Consider the following 24627-nt stretch of genomic DNA (forward strand, 5'->3'; position numbering starts at 1 on the left):
CTTTGCGTTACAGAGGAACTTTTAGGATTAAAATCCATGCATAGCACAACCACTGGCAAATACATCTATGAGGAGGTATCCAAATGTGTTGATGAAATGAGGCTGCCTTGGGATAAACTTGTGGGACTGATGACGGATGGTGCGCCTGCGATGTAAACTCATCCTCTTAAACTCATCCTTTCCTCACTTTCTCTCTTTCTGCAACGTGTGAATGTTTGTGTTCATATGTTAGATTAGTTTATGTCATAGGTTTATATAAATAAATTCTAATTTATATTGAAAAGAGAAGTATCTTGTGTTTTCTGCTCACAAGTTAATGTCTTAATCTGCCGATTTCATTACTGTGCTGTTTAATAGTGTTTTCACTATATTTTGGATTATAATATCCAGTGCAGAGTTTGTTATACGGCTCGTTCAGTGAATCGCCGTAACACTGATTCTATTCAAGTCCCTATAAAATCATAAATGATTCCCTTTGAGCTAAATTAAACTATTTCTTTAAATTACGTATTAATATTATAAAATGTATAACCCCTACACCTTCATTCCTGAGAATTTCCTCAGCTCAGAGCTTGACCCCAGACTTTGATGAACTTGCCTCTAAGAAGAGATGCCAAGTATCGGGCTTGGACCCATGTGCAGCAGAGTAGGCTAAATCACAGTGTAGCAAAAACCGAGCTTGGATGAATGTTTTCTTAATGACTCATAGTTGAAATATTGGATTTTTTTTTAAAGAAATTGTTGCTTTTGGCTGTTGGATTGTTGGACTGTTAAAAAAATATTTACATTTCAAAGGACCTTGAAATCTATAGTTATAGAGACAGTATTATTTATTTTAAATGCTATTTCTATTTGTTTATGCTTGTTCTGGATTCAATGTTTAAGCAAAACTAAAATCTATTTTCATATGAAAAGGTTTAACATTACATATCTCAAAAGAAAAGAAAACATGCAGAATTGCATTGCAATTTTTCAATAAATATTTGAGTTTGGCCCCCGACCTTGTCCTAATTTTTAATTTTGGCCCACTGTGAATTTGAGTTTGACACCCCTGCTCTAGGCTTTACTATGCATCATCCAGAGTTGATAATGTTCAAAAAGATAAAGTTATATTTTTCCACACTGAATGTTTTTTTATTTCATATATTACAAATACATGAAATAAGTCCTGGAGCAATCCAGAAAAGTAATGGATTGAAAGTCACATGTCTCATGATGTCTCAAATTTGAAGAAGATACCATGAAAAATTAGATTCCTGCAATATTTTTTCTGAAACTATTTATAGTCCTCCCACCCCCCTGTTTGAGGAAAAATAACCACCAAATGTATTGCAGAATTATACAAACTATTTTAGTCATTATACATATTCCTGCATAGTTTTTCAATTATAAAATAATAGACAGAATTTTAGACATCATATAAGTCATTTATTTGAGCACTAAAAAATACAAAAATAATTATTTGAGTAATAAAAAATGAAAAAAAAATAGAAAAAAATTGCTTTGTATATAGTATATATTCTGATTGCCAGACATGGTCATATAGTCAGTAATCACACGCTGATGTGTGTCCATACAGATGATAATCAAACAGATGGGCCATATAATCAATAATAGCCGATCATTGAATCACAATGATAGCCATCATAGAGTCGGTAATAAACACGCTGATGTGCGTCCATACAGATGATAATCATGCAGATACGGCCACATTCCCCACACAATACACATACACACATATAAAAAAAATGAAGAAAAAAATTTTTTTATGGAAAAAGCAGATCGCTAAGTTACATGACAGCTGCGTCACAGCGTGCGTCACTCAGGAGAGAGCACCAAATTCAAATAAACTATATTCCGCTTATCTGAGACTTTTTTTTTCCGTGGACGGTCTCATTCTGTTTGTAAGACTGTATGCTACAACACCGTGTTGTTGTTTTTTTACCACCAAGACGCTGTTTTTGAGCGTAATTTATTCCATAACAGATGCGAACAATAACTCTCCCGAAGAAATGAAATGTAAACAAAGGAATAGTCATCCTTATTACAAAGTGATTGTTTCGCTGGACTAAAAGTGCTCGCTGGGATGTTGTTCTGTGGACCCTTAGCTCTCTAACTAAATTGGGATTTCAGCAATGGACGCGTTTGTGGCTCGTTATTACAATGATAATGGTACGTACTGCTTTTTTATTCTGCATGTTTTGATGTGTACTGCTTACACAAATGTAGCGAATACATTGCTTATAAGCTTTCCATCGAAAAACAGTGATCTGTCGTCGATGCTTGAGGCTTAGACCTTCAGAATGATATATAGTTTGTCAAGATTAACTGTCCTGTTTCATTTATTCTATTTAGAAAACAATGACACATGCAAACAAAGAGCGTTCAGTGCGCCGTCGCTCTGGCAAAGGTTAACAGGTTAAATATAGCTGCAAGCAGCGATTACCGGGGTTCAAACACTTAAGGAATTTAAGCACATAAGGAAAAAGAGATTGTGGTAACATGGCTGTAACCACCTAAATTTTAATAAGCATTTTTGGCAATTCCAGGTAATTTACCATAGACATATGATGATATTTAATATTTATTGACTGTTATAGTGCCACCTGTGGTCGAATTTCCATAAAATGTTGCATGCTTGTTTAGAATCATCGTTCGCATGGGCTCACCCAGTTTCATAAAGTTTTGAGTTTTTCGTTTAGGATTTATAGGTTTTTGGGTATAATTGGCCATTTCCCTTTAAAAGTGACCATGTTGTAGCTTACCAAAGTATAAAGTTCAATGTTTTTTGATAATTATGGGTATATTTGGCCATGCCCCTTATCTAAATAACCCTGTTTTAGCTACTCAAAAGGACAAAATTCTATTTTTTTTTTTATAATTATTGATGCAGAGAGTCCAGAGAATTGTGCAGCAGTGGTTTGATCAAGATTTAGTGAAGAACATAAAACTAGTTAGCAAAAGTAGGTTTATAACATGATTGAGAATAATTAATGAAAGATTTGAGTGACAGAAGTGGTTCTAGAGGCAAAGTTGCTCAGCATGAGGAGATCTATCAAATGATATAAAGATTGAAGTGTCTGATTGAAAAATAGGCCCATCGAGTTTCACTCCTATCAGCCACCGTTAACCTTGTTTAACAGGTACTCAAATTTCATCAGCCAATGGCAGCCATGTTTTTTGAGATATGCAAATGTCCTTATTACTTGTGGCACTTTGGACCAAGACCGTGCGCACCGATTTTCATGTTGATGGGACAAATGGTTGCGCATTTTTTGTTTTTTCCCCTCTTATAGCACCACCAAGTCGCTAAACTCAATTGATCTCTTAGGGTGCTTTCTCACGTTTGTGGTAAGAAAGCAATCCGACCCAACGGACCAAGCGGTATCAATTCATAACGGCAAATATGTTATATAAAAAGCAGCAGTCAGTGTCTTGTGTCTAGCAGTCAAGCGCTTTGAGTACCCAGAAAAGCCAAGTCAAGTCAAGTCACCTTTATTTATATATATATATATATATATATATATATATATATATATATATATATATATATATATAGCGCTTTTCACAATGTAAATTGTCAAAGCAACTGCACAATTTTAAAAAAGGAAAATAGTGTGCCAATAATGTAAAATGAAAAGATTTTAAAAAGCGCTATATAAAATGTAAAAATTATTATTTTGTGAATGCAAGTGAGAATGTGAGAAACTTTGATTTTGTTAGTGAGAATATTTGTTATTGCAGTTGAAAACCAAAGAGCACCTCTTCATATTAAAATGTTGTGTAATTAATTACTCTTCTCCGCGCATTATATAGTATAATATACAAGTATATATATGCAAGTGAGATATATATTATATATATATATATATATATATATATATATATATATATATATATATATATATATATATATATATATATATATATATATATATATATATATATATATATATATATCTCTCACTTGCATCCACAGATATATATATATATATAAAATTATATTTTCACTATATACATACATACATACATACATACACACACATACATAGGTCCATAAATATTGGGACATCGACACAATTCTAACATTTTTGGCTCTATACACCACCACAATGGATTTCAAATGAAACGAACAAGATGTGCTTTAACTACAGTCCTTTGCAGTCAATTACAGCCTGAAGTCTGGATAGACATGTCATATGTCATATGATAGACATCACCAGACCCTGGGTTTCATCCCTGGTGATGCTCTGCCAGGCCTCTACTGTAACCGTCTTCAGTTCCTGCTTGTTCTTGGGCCATTTTCCCTTCAGTTTTGTCTTCAGCAAGTGAAATGCATGCTCAATCGGATTCAGGTCAGGTGATTGACTTGGCCATTGCATAACAGTCCACTTCTTTCCCTTCAAAAACTCTTTGGTTGCTTTTGCAGTATGCTTTGGGTCATTGTCCATCTGCACTGTGATTTGCCGTCCAGTGAGTTCTGAAGCATTTGGCTGAATATGAGCAGATAATATTGCCCGAAACACTTCAGAATTCATCCTGCTGCTTTTGTCAGCAGTCACATCATCAATAAATACAAGAGAACCAGTTCCACTGGCAGCCATACATGCCCACGCCATGACACTACCACCACCATGCTTCACTGATGAGGTGGTATGCTTAGGATCATGATCATGTTCCTTTCCTTCTCCATACACTTCTCTTCCAATTACTCTGGTACAAGTTGATCTTGGTCTCATCTGTCCATAGGATGTTGTTCCAGAACTGTGAAGGCTTTTTTAGATGTCGTTTGGCAAACTCTAATCTGGCCTTCCTGTTTTCGAGGCTCACCAATGGTTTACATCTTGTGGTGAACCCTCTGTATTCACTCTGGTGAAGTCTTCTCTTGATTGTTGACTTTGACACACATACACCTACCTCCTGGAGAGTGCTCTTGATCTGGCCAACTGTTGTGAAGGGTGTTTTCTTCACCATGGAAAGAATTCTTCGGTCATCCACCACAGTTGTTTTCCGTGGTCTTCCGGGTCTTTTGGTGTTGCTGAGCTCACCGGCGCGTTCCTTCTTTTTAAGAATGTTCCAAACAGTTGTTTTGGCCACGCCTAATGTTTTTGCTATCTCTCTGATGGGTTTGTATTGTTTTTTCAGCCTAATGATGGCTTGCTTCACTGATAGTGACAGCTCTTTGGATCTCATCTTGACAGTTGACAGCAACAGATTCCAAATGCAAATAGCACACTTGAAATGAACTCTGGACCTTTTATCTGCTCATTGTAATTGGGATAATGAGGGAATAACACACACCTGGCCATGGAACAGCTGAGAAGCCAGTTGTCCCATTACTTTTGGTCCCTTAACAAGTGGGAGGCACATATGCAAACTGTTGTAATTCCTACACGGTTCACCTGATTTGGAAGTAAATACCCTCAAATTAAAGCTGACAGTCCAGGGGTAGACAATAAGGGAAATTTGCCACTGGCCCTCTGGACTCTGGACCTCTTTTTTTTTAGAAATATCACGATTCACGATTTTATCACGATTCTTTGTCATGTTGGTTTTACAAGTTGTCTGAGCATTACAGCCAAACTAGAAAGACAAAGCCTTTCAAGGTAACAAAAAACTAAAAAAAAAGACATGGCAGATATTTAGGCCAAAGTGGGCGAAGACAAAAATCTTTGTCATCATTCTATCTTTCTTATTAAAAAATAAGAACAAAGATACACATTACAAATACACATAATATACAAATAAAACAAACAGTGCTTTATTTTCAGGTACAATAGGTGCATTTAGCAGAGCAATGAAATTGAATGAACAAATATAAAAATAAAACACAAGATAGACTGATTCCTAAAGCAACAGTATTAAAGATTTTCAGTCAAGAATAGTGAGTGATTTTTCTCTTTGCTTTTTGTTGTTTTGTTAACGTTAAATGAATAGTTCCCCCAAAAATAAATATTCTGTCATCTGTCTGTCAATTCTATCATAATGTTTTATTTTTATACCATCATTTACTCAAAAGTTGTTTTAAACCTGAATGAGTTTCTTTCTTCTGCTGAACATAAATGCTATTTTGAAGAAGGTGGAAAACCAAACAGTTGCTGGTCGACCTCCATAGGATTTTTCTTTCCTGCTATCAAAGTCAATGTAGACCAGCAACTGTTTGGTTACCCTCATTCTTCAAAATATCTTATTTTGGGTTCAGCACAAGAAATTAATAGAGGTTTGGGACAACATGTGAGTGAGTATGAAACATTTAACCAGCAAGGCTTGTGTGCAAATAATGTACTTTTGCGATCGCGAATAAGTGCAGTGTCCTGTCAGAGTAACTCTACTGCTATATGTCGTGTTGTACAGTACATAGAGTACATAGGCGCCAGAACTGTATTTGACATAGTGTGTGCTGTAGCACGATACTACGATATTTCTTCAAAAGCAGATCGTGGAGACATTTTTATCGTCCACGATCAAAAATCGTCATATCGCACACCCCTAAGCCCAGCCAATTCCAGCGGTCTCGCCACTGGGGCTGAAACTTTCTCTGCCTTTTCTTTTCGTATTCCCTTTCGCTTTCCCTCAATTCCTCTGGTGATTTTCTATTCCTTGCCTTCTCTTTTTTACCCGGTGTTTGGCCGGGTGATGGGGGTTTCAGAAACATGTAGCCTAGCTTAATAGTAGCTATAGGTAGGTGCTGAGCAGCAGTGTGCAGTTTGCGCGCGTAACCGCGGGAGCGAGCAAGGCGGTACAGACGAAGCGCATAAACCCGCTGCATCTGTAAGGCTGTCGGGATCACGTAATGTGTTAGCGGTGGTTACCGAGACAATTTAACAGAAATCAAAACACAGAACCACAGGTAATTAATGTGAAATTAGACTTTTTTTAATCAAGGCATTATTTTTACTGGCCCCACCGGGCTAGTGGTTGGAGCGATCTGGTGGCCCTGACGGTTTTAAAAGTACGTCCGGGCCACCGGGCCATTTATATTGTCGACCCCAGCAGTCTGCAGTTAAAGCACATCTTGTTCGTTTCATTTGAAATCCATTGTGGTGGTGTATAGAGCCAAAAATTTTAGAATTGTGTCGATGTCCCAATATTTATGGATCTGACTGTATATATTTTCTATGTGTGTATATTTATAAAATATATAAAATTATATTTTCACTATATTTTCACTAATATATATATATATATATATATATATATATATATATATATATATATATATATATATATATATATATATATATATATATATATATATAGAGTGAAAATATAATTATATATATAGAGTGAAAATATAATTATATATAGATAGATATATTAGAGAGGAATGACAGCTACATTCGTTTTGCGTTTGCCAGGACAGCTATAAAGCCGCAATAAGCCCGCAGAGCAAACTTCATCCATCTTGATGAATGACGCAGAGGAACGCAAACAAGTAAACTCTGACAAATAAGAGGACAGCTTTACTCACATGTGACTTGCATAAACAGGCTGTATCCGAAATCGCCCCCTATACCCTCATTCACTATTCCCTACATTAGTCCACTCATATAGTTCACTTGAAGGAGTGAATGAAAACGAGTGAGTGAATTCGGACACTGAGTGCACAGGAAAGACTGCCGCTTTTGCATAGTTTGCTTGCTGTTTAATAATCATTTGATACGGGCAGCTCCAGTAGTAAGATTGAAGGATTTATCTTGAACTCTGTCACGGAAATTATGTATAAACCCTAATAGTCAATTTACAATTAATGTTGTACCTATGTTGTAGTACACTGTATTACGCCGTGGACGAGCGCTTATAAAATCAATGAATGGATGATTCAGCTGCAGGCGCCATCTTCTGGCAAGACGCGGGAATTCCTTCGGCACGTGACAGTGCATTCTGGGGATTCTCTAGCCATTGAGTGTACATCGGTTGTACACTCGTTTTTGTGGTGCATTGTGGGATTGAATGAGTGCACTTGAGAACATCCACTATGGTTTCGAACACCACTTAAACTGGCTGGGTATAGGGGGCGATTTCGGATACAGCCACAGTTTGGTATGCTTTGCAATGTTGCCGTGTGAAAGCGAACCGAACCAAGAAGAAAATGCAACAATGTAACAAATTAATCCCCGTTTCGGAACAAAGCAAACGATCTACAGGTCTGAAAGCACCCTTACATTAGTGTTCTGAGTTTGGTGGAGACATCTCATTCCATTTAGGGGTGTGCACGAATAGTCGAACATTTGAATATTCGGTCTGTAATTATTATTCGAACAATAAAAACACTATTCAAATATTACTATGTGTTAATTTGCTGGCCGTAAATACAGGGAATCCATGATAAATCCTAAGCAGTTATAACTACATGCACTGAGTGGCGCTGTGGAGCGTGTTAACAAGTTCATAGTATTTGATTGCAGAATGTCATCATCTGCCTCTCGAAGTTTGGATTTACTTTGATCAAAATTATTTTACTAAATCATCTGACAAAATGTAATTACTTCTGGTCAAAAGAATGTGAAACTGATTTATCATAATATCACCACCACAATGAGAAATCACATGAAATCCAAACAATTGACTGAGGAAAGAAGCTGTCCATCACTGCATTCATGACTGCAGGTAAGCGCAGCTGTACTCCGATAAGAGAGTGCATCTGATAGCGAAATGATCTTCAGACAAAGTTTCGCTAAGAAACTGTCAGCACACATTATCTTTGTCAGCGCGTTCTTATTGTTATCAGACTGAGGAACAAACTTTCACCAGAGCATGTGGATATTATTGTTTCTCTCAGAATTAATATGTGAAAAAATGTAAACAATAAATATAGGCCGACTCGAGTATATGTAGCCCACGTTCTGTACTGTAATTGGCACAGTCTGCTTGATTTTTCCATTTGCTCTGCTTGATCTTGAATGCTTTTTTTTTTATGTATTTTTGTTTACACGTTTTTAACCAAAATAAAACCTTGCGATATAACGTAACGTTGTTGTAGAATGTTGTGTAACGGCTAATCATAAGCTTGTTCAGAAATTGTGACAAAAAAAACTTGATAATTAAAAATAACGTCTTTCTCATTAAACCTCATTTAAATAAACGAAAATTAAAATATTTGTTTTTAATGAGCCCAAATATTTGAATGCTATTTTTGGAAAATGCCCATCCCTAATTCCATTCAAGAGTTATAGGCATTTTACTAAAAGTGGCCCAGCCCCTTTCTAATGTTTTGGCACTCCTTTGCGACGGTGAGTTGATAGTTCAACTTTTTATTGGTAGTTATTGATATTCACTCTCCAGAGAATCTTTCTGCACTGGTTTGGTTCCGATCAGGCGAAAAACCTAGGACTACTTTGCAAAAGTACGTTTTACAAAAAATGTGAAATACCCGAAAATTTCTCCAGGCTCATGATCGAATCTGAGGTGAGCGTTTTGTACGGCATGAGCCAAGGATTCCAACGACATAAGACTCTTGAGCCTGTGACTGACGGTTCAGGAGATATGAGCGATTTCATACTTTTGATTGCTGTAGCACCCCCGTCAGGCTGATTGGCCTTGGTCACATTGTAGGCGGTGTGAGTACTACCATCCCTCCAAGTCTCTACGATTTACGTTTGGTCTGCACAATCAGTTTTATGTGGAGATCACGTGACCATTCTAACAATTACAATAGGGCTCAGCGCTATGCGCTCAAACCCCTAAATATGAGAGCAAAGTGCCAGTAGGTGGTGGCAAGTGTCACTTATGGCGCTTTTCCACTGCGTGGTACGACTCGGCTCGGTTCAGAACGGCACGGCTCAGTTCCGCTCGGTTAGTACCGCTTTTAGAGTGGGCGGGATCATTCACGTCAGTTGCGCCGCCTCTACTGCCGTGACTCCTGAAAAACGTTTTAATCCTGCGTCGGTCCATCAAGCTCCTCGGCTATCAAAGAGAGGGACGTCTGTACTTCCTCAACAGACAACGAAACAGCCATTTTTGGTTGTTAAAAAATTCACGCCCATTCAAAACAGTTGCGTTCGATCCTTCGCTGGCTGTGCTGACTGATTTAAATCTAGTGGGTCTGTTGTGTCTCGGGCCAGCAAGTTCAATGACGCAGGCAGAGACGATACTCTCCGGGCAATCAGTGATCAGCAGAGTTTACACATCACGTTTTGGTAACAGTACGGCTCGCTTGGAACCTCGGCCGAGGTGGTACTAAAAAAAAGTACCAGGTACTGTACCAAGTGGAAAACCCCCCAAAAGTGTGCCGTACTGAACTGTACCGTGCCATACTATGCAGTGGAAAAGCGCCATTATCCACACAATTACATTATAGAGTAGAACATTCCAAAAGCTGTCTTTTTTGGCAGACTGCCTTCAATATGAGCTGTTTTTAGACTTAGAAAGTTTTGAGTTCTGAAACTTACAGGGTGTTTTATAGTACAATTTTGGTTTCTCCGTTCATGACCCCTTTAACTAGACTATATCATGTTATAAATATAAAAACTATTTTTACCACAATATGTTTGTTCCGAGTTTCTTTGTGTGTGCTTTCGCGCTCATTTGTTTTCAACTGGTACGACCTTCGTACTGTTAATACATTATTCATTATCAATCATCATTTATAACAAATGTAATAAAATAAGAATCATTCTCCTTGAAATTGCTCAATTACACTACACTATTTCTTTCTCTATTCTTAGTTTTACTTCTCCTTGTCCCAGTGTCCCACTGTCCAAACATACAGCATTACAACAATTTTGCACCATCCGGAGCCAATTACCAAACTGGCTAGGTGTATCACAACATTGTACATATTTTGCGACAGAAAATTATAAAAGTTATTAATTATGAAGGCACTATATTTAAAATAAAATGGTTATATTTTTCTCTAAAACCATCTAATTTTCTTATGCCTGTATAAATCAAACATTCTATGGTATGCATTTTGTTCTAACCATTAAATATTTTTTTTCAAATAAGTTGATCATTTTATAAATTGACAGATTTATATACTCGGAACTCATGCAAAACAAAAATAAGTAAATCCCTATCATTTAACTTGAAAACTAACTCATCCTCACCCTCATCACATGGAAGACCTAACTCTGCACTCTTCCTATTGGCCTTCCGTAAAATAATACTGTATTTTTTTTTTCTGAAAAGAAACTTTTGTTATTTATACATAAATGCATCTACAATATAATACATAATACATCCTACAATAAGCACTTCAAATAAATATGTGAAACCATATTATTGATGCAACTATCTCCAAAAATGCCAATGGGGAAATACATTACTGCAATTCCACTGTGGTACAGCACTGCCATATGGAGACAATATTTTCTCAATATTTATTTACAATAAAACTATGCTAGACAAAGTTAAATTGTGAATAAAAATATCTAATTCATTTAAAGATGATGCAAAAAAATCCCCCTTGAAAAGAGATATTTAGAAATGAGGTTAATAGAGCAATTTCTGGAGCACTTCAACAGGTGTCTTACGTGTGATGGTGACAGTGGGAAAAAGTGTTTTGGACAGACATTCAAATGTCATGTGATTTAAAAACAATCTTAAGGCCCACCCTTTTAATTCCCGTAGTGAAATATTTTTTTTGTTTTGTTTTTTTTTCAGAATAAGGAAATAAGTAGAAATTAATTCTTGTCATATGGTAACTCCATTAGCTATTTAAGGCCTTAATTTTAGCAAAAATCCATTTAATGACTTTTAATGTTTTCAATGCTCTGTGGAAACCCTGGATAGACAGTTCTGTATGAAAACAGCAGCAAACTGCCAGAGACTACACAACATGCATTTTACTTTGTCACTTACTTTGTAGCACTCATATCTTTCATACGATGTTCCTCCGGGTGACTCTGGGAACAAGTAGGGCTGCGGGTGCTGATTGGCCCAGAATTCCTCCTCACCTGCCTTCAGCATCATGGTGGCCTTCATCATGTCCTTCTCATGTTTGTTCTCGTCAAAGCGTGCTCGCAGCAAACATGCATAGAAACGATATTTATCCCTGAAAGTATAGAATAACTTTTTGTGAATGTTAGGAATAATAAGACGCAAACCTATGTAACCACAAATAAAATCATGGATGGCTCATTATTATCATGGTTACATAAATTAAACTATAGTTTTTATTAACAAAATATAGTATTGTAATGAAAAATATTCGATTCCACTGCCCTTTTTTGCATTATTTACTATGGCTTCCAAAATGCCTCAGATATCCTAATCTTGTCAGGGTTCTGTCACTTCGGTCTAGTTTATTCATGGTTTTGTGACGGAGCCCTGACACTCCCTTCTTGTCTTGTTTTCTGTTGAGCGCGTGGCTTCAAGTGTGCTCGAGCTGCGCGCTCTCTTGTCTGCGTGCTCTGTTTCATGTTGGGGCGTGGTGTTCGGATCCCGGCACTCCTGTCTTGTTCAGACTCTGTTCTGGTTTCGTGTCGGGGTTCGGACACTCACGCTCCAGGTTTGTTCTTGCTGGGGAGCGTGCGATTTCGAGTTTGCTCGGGTCGTGCGCTCCTCTGTCCTCTGTCTGTGTGTGTGTGTGTGTTTTGTTCGGCACGCGGTTCGGTTTCGGCCGCGTGCTTTTTCTTGTTTTGTTTGTGATCTGTGATCTGTGATTTCATGTTTGTCATGTGTTGTGAACATGCAGCTTATGAGTCTCCTCGTTAGCTGCGTGTTCGTGTCCTGTCTTGCACATGGCTAGTGATTTGTTTTGCTGGCCATGTGCTTGTGTTTTTGTTTGTTGTGAGCACATGGCTTGTCTTGTTTGGTTCTATGTGCCATGTGCTCATGTCAATTGTCTTGACCCCACCCACCTTGTTTCCTAATTATTGGTTAATTTTCCCCACCTGTGTTTACCTCATTACCCTCCTCATTTGCTCCCTTTATAATCTCCTTGTGTTTGCAGTCCTGCGCGAGTTCGTCGTCGTAATTTCCCGTGTGCTGATCCTGCCTTGCCTTGTCGTGCCCTGTCCTGTCCTGCCTTGCCAAGCCTGCCAGCTGTCCTGTTTTTCCCCTACGGGGTAGTTTTGGTTTGGTTTGTTTATTTTTATTATTAATAAAGCCCATTCTCTGCAGTACTGAGTCCTCGCCTCATCCCTTCTCCCCACAACCCTGACAAATCTTTGGAATTCTCTTCCACAATCTATAAGAGAAAAACTGACTGTCTGACTACTTTTAAATCATGTCTTAAAACGTACTTGTTTAGATTAGCTTTCTCTGATCAATTTTAAATGATCTTATGTTAATTGTTGTTGCTGCTGTCTTGATTTTATAATTACTTATTAACTGTACGGTGCCTTGAGTGCTCTGAAAGGCGCCTTCAAATAAAATGTATTCAAACGAACCGCTCCAGGGTTCGTTTGAAAGCGTGCCTTGACCACCTCTTCAAGGAGGTCTCGGTACGCTTGTTTGGTCCACGTTTGGTGCGCACCCGAGTGCGATTGCTGCTTTTTTATATGCTTTTCTAATTTTAATTGCATGCAGTGTAAATGGCGACTGATAATGTATTTATGTCGCGCCAGATGAGGCTTGCACAGCCTGAGTGAGTGTGTGAGAGAGACAGCACACACAAATTAACTCACAGAAATTTATAGATGCATACTTCGGCAGATAAAAAAAGATATTTACAAAATATGATTTAGATAAGTAACATTATACGGCCATGATGTTTCCCCGAATATCAATATCAACACGATTGCAATGTGACACTGATTTTATATTTCAATAAACAACAAGTTAAAGGGTGCTTTCACACCTGCCTCCTTTAGTTTGGTTGAATTGCACTAGAGTTCGTTTTCCCAGCTGAACACTTCTGGGAAATGCAGACCTTGAGCCAAAAACTCATCACCAAACACCAATGACTTGTATAGACACTATAAGGACAAAAGTGTTGGAACACCCCCTTCTTTAGAACAGAAAAAGGCACAAACAAAACTGTGGCAACAAAGATGGAAACAATTCATGTATTTAAAAACTGTATTTCCATCTCTGTTGCAATAGTTTTGGACTTGTCTAAAATGACAGTACCCTTATGTACAAGTCATTGGTGTTTGGTGATGAGTTTTTGGCTCAAGGTCTGCATTTAAAGTCACACCAGAGGTGTTCAGCTGGGATCAGGACTTGGCTTTCTGCAGACCAGTCAAGTTCTTCCACACTGACTGAATCAATCATGTCTTTTTGAACCGTGCCTTATACACAGAGGCACTGTCATGTTAGAATAGAAAAGGGTCCTGTCCAAACTGTTGCTATAAAATTAGAAGCACACAATTCCCTAGATTACCATTATATGCTTAAACTAGGGGTGGGACAATAAATCAGTATGGCGATATATCGCGACCATGATCCGCGTTCTCTATGAAGATGGGGAAGCACGAGGAACCGAAGGACAAACAGATTTCCAGCCACTGTATTAGCTTTACTGCTATATATGTTTATGGAGATGAAAACTAGCTGCCCCAGAACAGCTATCAGCGTGGACCATAGGCACGATCACATTATTATTGCAGAGCGCATATTCAGTCCGTGAGTAGCCTCTCTGCTCGGATCGCAGGTGTGAGAGAGAGCGCCGCCGGTGCGTCCAGTTTTATGTGAATAACACTGGATGCTCTCCCTCGCTCTCAGATATTACAAGTCCGCATTATGCAGATGTTTACCTGTCGTCACCGACCGGCAGAAACATGAATCTGCACCTATGGCATGGAGGACGAAACAAAACCTTGTCAGAGGCATAATGCAGCGCAGAAGTGTGCAGTGTGTATGCCTGCCGTGCGTCTACATTTGAAATAACGAATCTGAGCGCACAAAAGATGTGATTTGAACAGCTATTTCTTCGTGTGGGGCTCAGTTTTTATGATGAGAGGAGTAGAAAGGTTGAGAAAGTGCTCCAGGTAAATTTTTAAATGTACCAGGTTTATATCTATCTAGTTTTTTTTCTTCTGTTTGATAAGCAGTTAAATGTGTTTGTTTACACACAGAGAAAAGGAAAAGTGTAAGCTTTTAATAAGTCCAAGAATAAAATTATTAATTTAGCCTACTCAACATGTTAAAATTGATTTACAGAACTTTTTTTGCCGTTTTCTAATAGTTTGGACTTGAATAATGAAAGAAAACTTGCACTTAACCTTTTCACAGGCATTTTGTTTAGAGCTATCATGATGTATCATTATAGGATTTTCTAGAAATATATTGATTAAATCGCAGAATCACAGTATCGTGATTATATCGTATCGTGAGCTACCTCTGCGATTCCCACCCCTAGCTTAAACATTAAAATTTGTACTCATAGAAATTACTAAAGTAGTCAAACATGTTCATTAGAAGGGGGTGACCCAATACATTTGGCAATATAGTGTGTGTGTGTGTGTGTGTTAATCATGAACTAAACAATGATGTACATTGTGTTGCGCATGAGGTGTGCATGTGCACAGATTAACATGATTGGCTAAGGTTTTATCTGTTTTCAACATTGTATCTTCTTGGATAATATAAACAACAGGTGCTGGGAGAGTGGGGTATCACTCTGCTCACAGCTCTTTTTCCTCTGTGAATAGATTGATCATTTCTGCAGAAATTAAAAGCAAGACAAAGACAAACTTTGTTCGGTCTTTTCATTTTCAGTCTTCAGAATTTCATTAAATCAGTTTTTCCAAGACAATTCTTGGCAACGAGGGACGGGATTCCACAGCTGATCGTCCGAGACCTGATGATGTTAGTTGGCTGATCACCCTAACCCAAAAAGGGTTTAGCCCTAAACCCCGAAAGGCTTCAGGGAAGGGGGGGGGGGCTTGCGTCTGAGGGCTCTGGACCTTCACTGCTGGTCTCTTAACAGATCAAAAATCGCGTGCTGCAAACGGTGAGACTGATTTTGAAAATCCAATTGTCTTGAAATTTTAAATAATTTATTTGTGATTCAAAGTGAGTTTTAATTTGGTAAAGTGAGGTTTGGTATTCCCAGACTTTATGATGCAAGGCCGAGCCACCCATTGGTTCACGAGTAAGCGAAACAGGTTTTTTCACGGGTAAGTGAAAAAGAGGTCTGCAGGTAAGCAGGGCCGTCTTGCAAGACAAGGAGGTGACAAGACTGTGCGAGCAAGAGCGAAGCCACACGGTGGTGACGATCACATGTGAGGGAAAGAGGACGCGTTCCAGGTAAAGTCTTGGATTGCAAACATGGGGTCTGGGAATGTCAAGTCTAAGATCGATCTAGATGATTTGGACAGTCCAATTTATAAATGAAAAAGAATTATGGGAAAAGAATCATGGAAGTGATACCTGAGTGGGTTGAGAATCATGGTTTTCCAAAAAGGGCTGCGTTTAGCATAACGGCTCTGAACAGAGTAAAAGAGAGCTTGGAAAAATGTAAAAAAGAGATAAGAAAAAAACTGAAAAACAAAAAAAAAAAGTTTCAGAAACATAGGAAATATTTAGATTACTGGGTTGAAGAAGCAGAATACCGAGAAAAAAGGCAGGCTTCAAAGGAGCTGCCATTTGGAAACAAACAAAAAATTGATAACTCTGCAGCAAGGGCTGACAAAGAACAGATCATACTGCTCAAAATTCTTCTCTTTATCCCCTTAGAGAACTGCAGTGTGCCAAAGTGAACTTTGATCTGGGCCCGTATTCATGAAAAATCTTAGTGCTAAGAGTTGCTCCTAGTAACTAAATTCTTAGAAAATTCTTAGAAATCTGGGTGTTTCCTCTTATAATTAAAGAAAAGATCCTAGTAAAGAAAAAAGTAATTCAGAAAGCATCTTAACCCTTAAAAGAGGTCTTAAGGTGCAAAATTGTTAGGAGTACGGACGAGGACTTTTAAGGGGCTTAACCCTTTTTTTTGGAAAAAATGCTGGATTTTGACATCAAGATTTCAAAAGCTTGTGGCTTGAAATGGCTTAAAGATAGAGATCTACTGTAAATTAGAAAAATGTTGGGCTTGACCGAAAGTTTATGTGGGGCATAAATATACTCATCTAATTTGCATATTATGACGTCATCAGGGGCGGCCCTCTTGAATTTAATAATATTTAGGAAATAGTAGATATTGAATTGATGTTTAATTTTTTTTTTTTTTTTCTCCTCATTCCAAATAATCAGAAAAGAGGAAACCAACAATAAAACAGGAGAAAGTACTAAATTATTACTATATTAAACGCATGTGAACAGTAGCCTACTTTTTGATCAGTTCATCAGTAATATTCAGGAAATAATAGATATTGAATGGATGTTTGAACTTATTTGCATGTTGTTGTTGTTTTTTTGTCTTTTTATCCTCATTCCAAATGATCAGGAAAAGAGGACATCAACAGTATAACAGGAGAAAGTAGTAAATTATTACTATATTACTGTGCCATAGTAAAATGCATGTGCCTATTTTTTGATCAGTTGACCAGCTATCTGCCCAATCAGGTATCTAGCTGACAGTTTATAGTTCTTGAGAGTATGGTACCTCTCATTGCATGGCACAGCGCACAGACCTACCCCAAACTGACTGCACCTGTACTGTTTGCCGGCAGCCCTTAGAGCGCGCGCGATCAGAACAAACAGCGCAATCTGGCCGATTATCAGAGAGCAACAGCTCTCCTATGGACATTAAGCCCATCCCCGTTGGGCAAAGTGTTGAAATTATCACTTGTTTGTGCTTTGTGAACGATCGCGCCTTGCGCAGCGGCACCATTGCGTGGAAAAGATGTACCGGGAGAAGCACGATCATTAGACGGCCGATCGTCATTTCCAAAAGGCAAATATTCCCCTTCAGAGTCAGAATCGGCGAATGACATTTGCAACACATCCTCACAATACAACTTTTTACTAGCCGTTTGGCGACTTTCTCACAAATCTCACAATTTACTCAGACGCTATGAACTGAATTTCTTCCGCATCAATGACACGATAGCTCACTTACTCTGCTGTTTCCTTGAACAATTTTGGTCTAGAATCGAAGTACTACATGTCTGCCATCTAGTGGAAGGGAATACAAATGAGCCATTACACCAGATTAGGAACTACAGCCCATTTCATGAAGTATGACGTCTTGTCGCAATTTTGCGACTTTGGCGCTTAGAGGGTTAAGAGTTTCTTTAGCAGTGGAGAAAATGGATGAAACATGAAGAGAGAGAAGAAATGCGTTGCACACAATGCATGACAGTGAGTTAATAAGACGCTACACATTAGACCGTGCAGGGATCATGTTTGTGACCGATCTTATTAAAAGACATGCTAACATCTCAGACACCACGCAGAAATGCCGTAGCGCCAGAAATGGACGTAATCACTACATTAACATATTTGGCAACTGGAAAAAATGCAACTATGCAGCAGTGATGATTTGGGTCTGTTACAGCACTTATTAGGCTATGTCACTGTTCATTTCCTATTAAATAGGGTAAGTATGACAGCATGGTAAATAAAAATAAAGAATATATATATACATATATAATGTGTGCATGTGTGAGAGAGAGAGAGAGAGAGAGCGGTAAAACAGGAAAAATTATGCCTGTAATTTCAAGGCTTATAAGGCTTATACCCTACTCTTAAAAGCGCTCTTATTTCCTTCTTGACAACCAATCACAGTCTTCAAAATAATGTGTCATAGCTAGCATCGGGGTCAACCCTGCCTCCTCATTAAGATAAAAGTTTTTGTCTTTTCCTCGCTCAGAGTTTCTCTCAGATTGGTCCTGAATCACTTTTAAGATAAGATCCTAGTTAGAAATTAAGCTAAATTAGGAGCTCTATAAAAGGATTTTTAGCAGCTTTAGGAATACGGGCCCTGGACTCCTGGCCTCACCCCAATCGACAGATGCCACAACAGCCTCAGGTAAAGCTACCATCGCCACAACCAGTGCTGCCTCAATCCTACAGCGCAGCTGCAACTGCACCGGTGCTCGCACTGCCTGATGAGAGACAAGCACAGATCTTTGAACTGCCGAGAGGAGAGCAAACACCCGCCCCTGCAACAACTTCGACAACATCATCATCATTCAGACCAGCGACGGCATCAGAACGATGAAATGCTCCGTGACTGGAGTAAGCACCAGATCTAAAGCTCATGAGAAAGCGACACTGCAACTGGACAGCCTGAACTTATGCTCAAACTGGGGGCCACAGACTGGCACAAAAGACAACATTTCCCCACGAGCAACGGCCAAAGGAAGAATGCAGACTGGAATCACGCTTACAATGAAGCGTATCGTCAAGCAGTGGAAACACTGTGTCAATGGATCAAGACTGATTTTCCAGTCAGAGTGACCACCACCAAAATCAACTACTGCACACAGAAGAGAAGCGAGTCTGTTGACTATTACGTGCGTCTGTATGAAATGTTTAACAAATTCAGTGGAATGTCAGAACCAGATGAACGAGAAGTTCCACAGATGTGGGAATCTCATCTGCGAAGCAGCCTCAAGAGTGGATTGAAACCTGAGATAGCTGCGATCATCAAACAAACTTGCATTGGATGGGAGGATGAGAAACTGGAAAAGATAAGGCAGCATGCCCTCCATGCTGAAAGATTGCTGGAAGAAAGAGGGGGAAAGAAAAAGGAGAAAGAGCTTCAGCAGACAACTCTGACGATGTACAAAGGCCCGCCGAGACAAGGTATGAATTACAGAGGCCGAGGACGGAGACACGGGAGAGGCAGAGGACAGAGACCGTCTCAGACCGATCCAGATGTTTGTTATTACTGCAGAGAGAGGGGACACTGGAAGTTGGAGTGCCCAGATTTGATGGGTCAAGCAGTGGCTGGACCGGCAAAGGCAGACTGACAACAGAAACTTTCGCAGCAGAAACCAGAGAAGGAGGGGGGGAGTCAGGAGCAAAGCCCACCAAGGCTATGCAGCACAAACAGATAAGAATGAAACACACACACACACACTAAATAACGATGCTAATTGCAATGAAGAAAATATGCTTGCTTTGATACGTGATCACATTATAAGAATAGAAAATAGGCACATATAATCATTTGAATGATTTTACATATAAACACAAATGCCACAGATCAGATTATGGGTGAAAGGAATTGAAATGACTTTCCTGACTGACAGCGGGGCTAGTAATACTGTAATTAGAATGGATGAAATAGATTAAAATTCCAAAATTAAGCAGAAATTTTGTTTGGTCAACATCTGCATTGGGCCACACTGTGAAAGAAGATTTCACTGTTCCATTGAGATGTGAGGATGACAATGGCACAAGTTTTAAGCACCGTTTTCTACTGTCACAAAGCTGCCCTCAAAGAAGTCCCTAAAACACTTTGGGCTTCATCTCAATTTGATGTGGGGTTGAAAAATTGTGAACCAGTTCAAATCACTCCAAAATCTGATTACAGACCATGTAAGCCTCAATACCCCCTCAAGAAGGAGACTATTGAAGGTATAACACCAGTTTTTGAATCATTAAGAGCAGCTGGGATAATTGTGATCTGTGAGAATTCTCCTGTGCGAGCACACCTATTTTCCCTGTCAAAAAGACAAGGGACGCAGACCAACCAACAGAGTGGCGCTTTGTGCAAGATCTGCAAGCCATGAACGAAGCAGTTCAAGCACAAGCTCCAAATGTTCCAAATCCATGTACAATTTTGTCACAAGTGCCAAGGGAAGCTGAGTGGTTTTCAGTTATTGATTTATCTAATGCTTTTTCTCTGTGCCAGTTCACAAAGACAGTCAATATTGGTTTGCTTTTAATTTTAATGTAAGGCCTACGCTTTCACGAGGCTCTGCCAGGGCTATTAAGAATCGCCAACAATATTTAACGAAGCACTGAGAAAGAGCTTAGAGCTATTGCAGCTGACACCAGGTACGGCATTGCTTCAGTACGTGGATGATGTTTTGATCGCAGCAAAAGACAAGAAAACGTGTGAAAAAGACACTGTGAAACTGTTAAAACATTTAGCTGCTGAAGGAAAAAGCAACGAATGTAATTTTTGGGCATGTGTTCGTATTGTCGAACGTTCATTCCAAATTATGCTATTGAGGAATCACCTCTGAGCGCGTTGGCTCACGAGAAGGGCTTGCAACCACATGACAAACTGACATGGATGGACCTCAGAAGCAGAGAAAGCATTTGAGAACTTAAAAACATTATTACAAATGTCACCAACCCTGGGACTCCCAGATCCTGAGAGAAATGTTGTACAAACTATTGATGAGAAAAATGGATTCAAGACTTCTGTTCTTTTACAGGATCATGGGGGGAAGTTGAGACTGGTGGCCTATTTTTAAGACTAGGCTCGATCCGGTAGCGGCAGGCTTGCCAAAATGCCAGAGAGCTGTTGCATCTGCAGAAAAAGCTATTTTAGCCTCAAGGGAAATTGTGGGGTACTCTGATGTAGGGGTCGACCGATTATCGGCCTGGCCGATTATTGGCACCGATATTAAGAATTTTTATGATAATCGGTATCGGTCATTTTCAAAACCGATGTGCCGATAAAATTATTTAATTTTGAAATGCGCTATTTGGCTCTGATGCAGCCTGTCGGAACTCACCACTCTGTGGCTTAGAGCAGTCTCCGCCCACCGCGCATCTGATTTGTTGAGTCAGGAGTCCGACCAATCAACGTGGAAGACTAAAGGTACTCTCACACCGAAAGCGCTTGCTAACTGGTGCTGCTTCATCACGCATCAGTTATCTCTCAAAGGCAGCAGCAGACCTTGCACAAGTTGCAATAAATTACAAACCACTACACTGAAGTTGTAAAAACCTCAATATTATCCATTTATGGTTTCCGAGATGGGGGAAACGCAGGGGGAATCGCGGAATCCAGTCATATAAATAGCATTTACTGTATAACGCGGAGTCACTACAAGTTTGGATGAATTAATCAGAAGTAGGTCAGTACACTTAAATCGACTCATGATATGGACTATCTGTAAACATTAAGCTGCAAAAAGACTATTTAAATATGAATTATGCATGTTCGGCGTGGCTCTGTATATGTGAATGGCACAGACGCGCGGTTTTGACACACACACACACACACTGAAGTGCGCGACGCTCGCGGTGTTTTCCGCATCTGCCATGTCACTAAATGAGGACATAAATACATGAACATCATCCCCAGAACTGCTCTGAGAGTTACTTCATGAGCATTTGACTGTTTCGTTTGAGTAAAACGATCATCATATCATAAATAGGCTACAGAAACTTAAGAGGTCCTCATGGCAACCCGTCAAAATAAAAGTTCGGTTTATTTACTAATACTACTAAAATTATTACAACTTTTGTTTAAAAGAACAATCACACAATACGCTATTTCTTACGTTTTAATTTTAATAGTAAAATCATTTGTTTGCCAAATTTAGGTTTAACTCTAATTTGATTAAAATATAAATTAAATTAATGTTTTATGCCTTCATTTGCACTGCACTGTAAATTAAAACTAATGGAAATTACTGTCACATAGGCCAGGATTAAGATACTGTCACATAGGCCAAGATTAAGATACTGTCACATAGGCCAAGATTATGATGACGGAAATTGGGACATTTCAACAGGCTATTGAACCAAGTGAGCCTATAACAGGCTATTAGTGTTATAGTTTCATTAAAATAGTTGCGGTCTTCTTCACAACTTCTACAATGGAGCTATGAAGACAATTAAATTATTTACACTTATTATATACATTGCGCTTTTTAAATTAATCAACTGATGTGCATTAGATGATGAATTGAATAGTCCCCTCTTGTAGGTTATGATTTAGTCAACCGAAAATAATTAATGAAGAATTATGAGAGGTTATGCTATTACACATACATTTCTAACATGTAAATTATTGAAGCCAAATACTTACATTTCCCCAAGCTGTTTAGCTGTAGTATTTAGTATTCATAGGCTTAATCATGAAGCATACAGTGGCCCCACTTTTAACTCTCTCTTTATATATTACCCTTATTGTAGATGGATGCATGGGGGAAGACAAGAGTAAGAAGTGCAACCAACACTAGGGAAGACCGTTTTTGTCAGAGCCCTTGTTATTCTTAATTTTGACATTCATTTTCATTTTTACACCAGACATATATATCGGTTCTCGGTCTACTTGGTCTGTAATAATCGGTATCGGCCCTGAAAAACACATATCGGTCGACCCCTACTCTGATGTGACTCTACTCGTGCCTCACGCGGTCTCGATGAGCCTGTTAGAACAGAGGACATCCCATTTGTCAACTGCCAAAAATGCCAAACATCATGATAAAAAGATAAACGGTATTAAATCCTGCTACACTGTTCTCCACGGAGAAAGATGGGGAAGAACATGATTGCCACATTGGAACAGGTCTGTACACCAAGACCAGATTTAAAAGAAAACCCTTTAGAAAATGCTGACTTCATTCTATTGTTGATGGTTCAGCATCTAGAGACCCAAAAACAGTGCAGGTTACGTTGTAACCACTGCATATGCAACAATAACATCTGGAGCGCTCCCCACGCATTGCTCTGCACAAGCTGCTGAATTAGTAGCATTGACGGAGGCTTGCAAAATTGCTGAAGCGCAAACAGTTACCATCTACACCGTTTCTCGTTATTCTTTTGGGGTTTGTCATGATTTTGGGGCATTGTGGAAACAGGAAATTTCTAAAGTCTGATGGTAAGCCCATTCTAAACCATGACAGAATAGCAGCATTATTAGAAGCAATCTTGATTCCAAAGTCAATCGCTATCTGTAAATGTGTTGCACACACTAAAAGTGATGATTTTGTGTCTCTAGGTAACAAACGAGCTGATGCAGCTATGAGAACAGAGCATTCTTTGATATGTGTAACGGATAACAATGACTCACTCACACTCCCTTCTGATTCTCTCACAGCTATACAAGCTTTTACAACACCAGAGGAGAAGAAACAATGGGTGAAGGCTGAGTTCAAACTGAAAAACCACCTGTGGCTGAGTACTGAAAACGAACCATGTCTGCCAAAACACTTTCTCCACACTATGCAAAACTTGTACATGGGCACCGATCATGTGAGTAAGGGGTGAATGTTTGATTTGCTAAATCAATATTGGTTCACAAAGGGATTTACTTCCTTTGCGGACAAACATTGCCAATCATGAATGATTTGTGCCACAAACAATGTGGGCAGAGGGCAAATTATGCCTCAAGCGGCACACCCGATTCCAAATCAGCCTTTTGATCACATAATGTTTGATTTCATTGAATTGACACGATGCGAAGGCAAACGTTTTGCTTCGTTATGATTGATATGTTCTCAAAGTGGGTGGAGGCTTTTCCCACATCCATACAGAATGCTAATGCTGTTGTGAAAGCACTTCTGTCTGCAATTGTTAGTGACAAAAATTAGTAGTGACAATGGCACACCCTTTGCAAACGAGGCCATCACCCAAGTGGGACAATTTTTGGGTATCGACATCCGTAAACACACTTCATACCATCCTGAAAGCGCAACTTGTGCGGAACGATGTAATGGTACGCTGAAGAACAATTGAAGTGTTGTGAGCAGACCGGTTTGTCTTGGGTAAAAGTACTCCCCATTAGTGTTGTCAAAAATATCGATATTTCGATAAATATCGATACTGAAATATCTGAACGGTACCAATATTAATTTCCCGAAGTATCGATACACCGATACTTGCCGTGCCGTCACTTTCACTTCTCTCCAAAGGCGCGTGGACAAGCACCACACGTGACCG

At 39.0% G+C, this 24627-nt stretch overlaps 1 protein-coding gene across 1 annotated transcript in view; it reads right to left on the reverse strand.

Annotated features, from left to right (window-relative positions):
- LOC306887877 (NADH dehydrogenase [ubiquinone] 1 beta subcomplex subunit 9-like) overlaps positions 1-24627 on the reverse strand; it is a 53163-nt gene that overhangs the window by 19490 nt on the left and 9046 nt on the right. The window contains exon 2 of the mRNA XM_079445881.1: positions 11803-11995. Within this exon, the coding sequence (XP_079302007.1) occupies positions 11803-11995 (193 nt within the window). The remainder of the gene's footprint in view (positions 1-11802; positions 11996-24627) is intronic.

This window comes from Barbus barbus (genome assembly GCF_936440315.1).
Source record: "Barbus barbus genome assembly, chromosome: 21".
NCBI classification, from domain to species: Eukaryota; Metazoa; Chordata; class Actinopteri; order Cypriniformes; family Cyprinidae; genus Barbus; species Barbus barbus.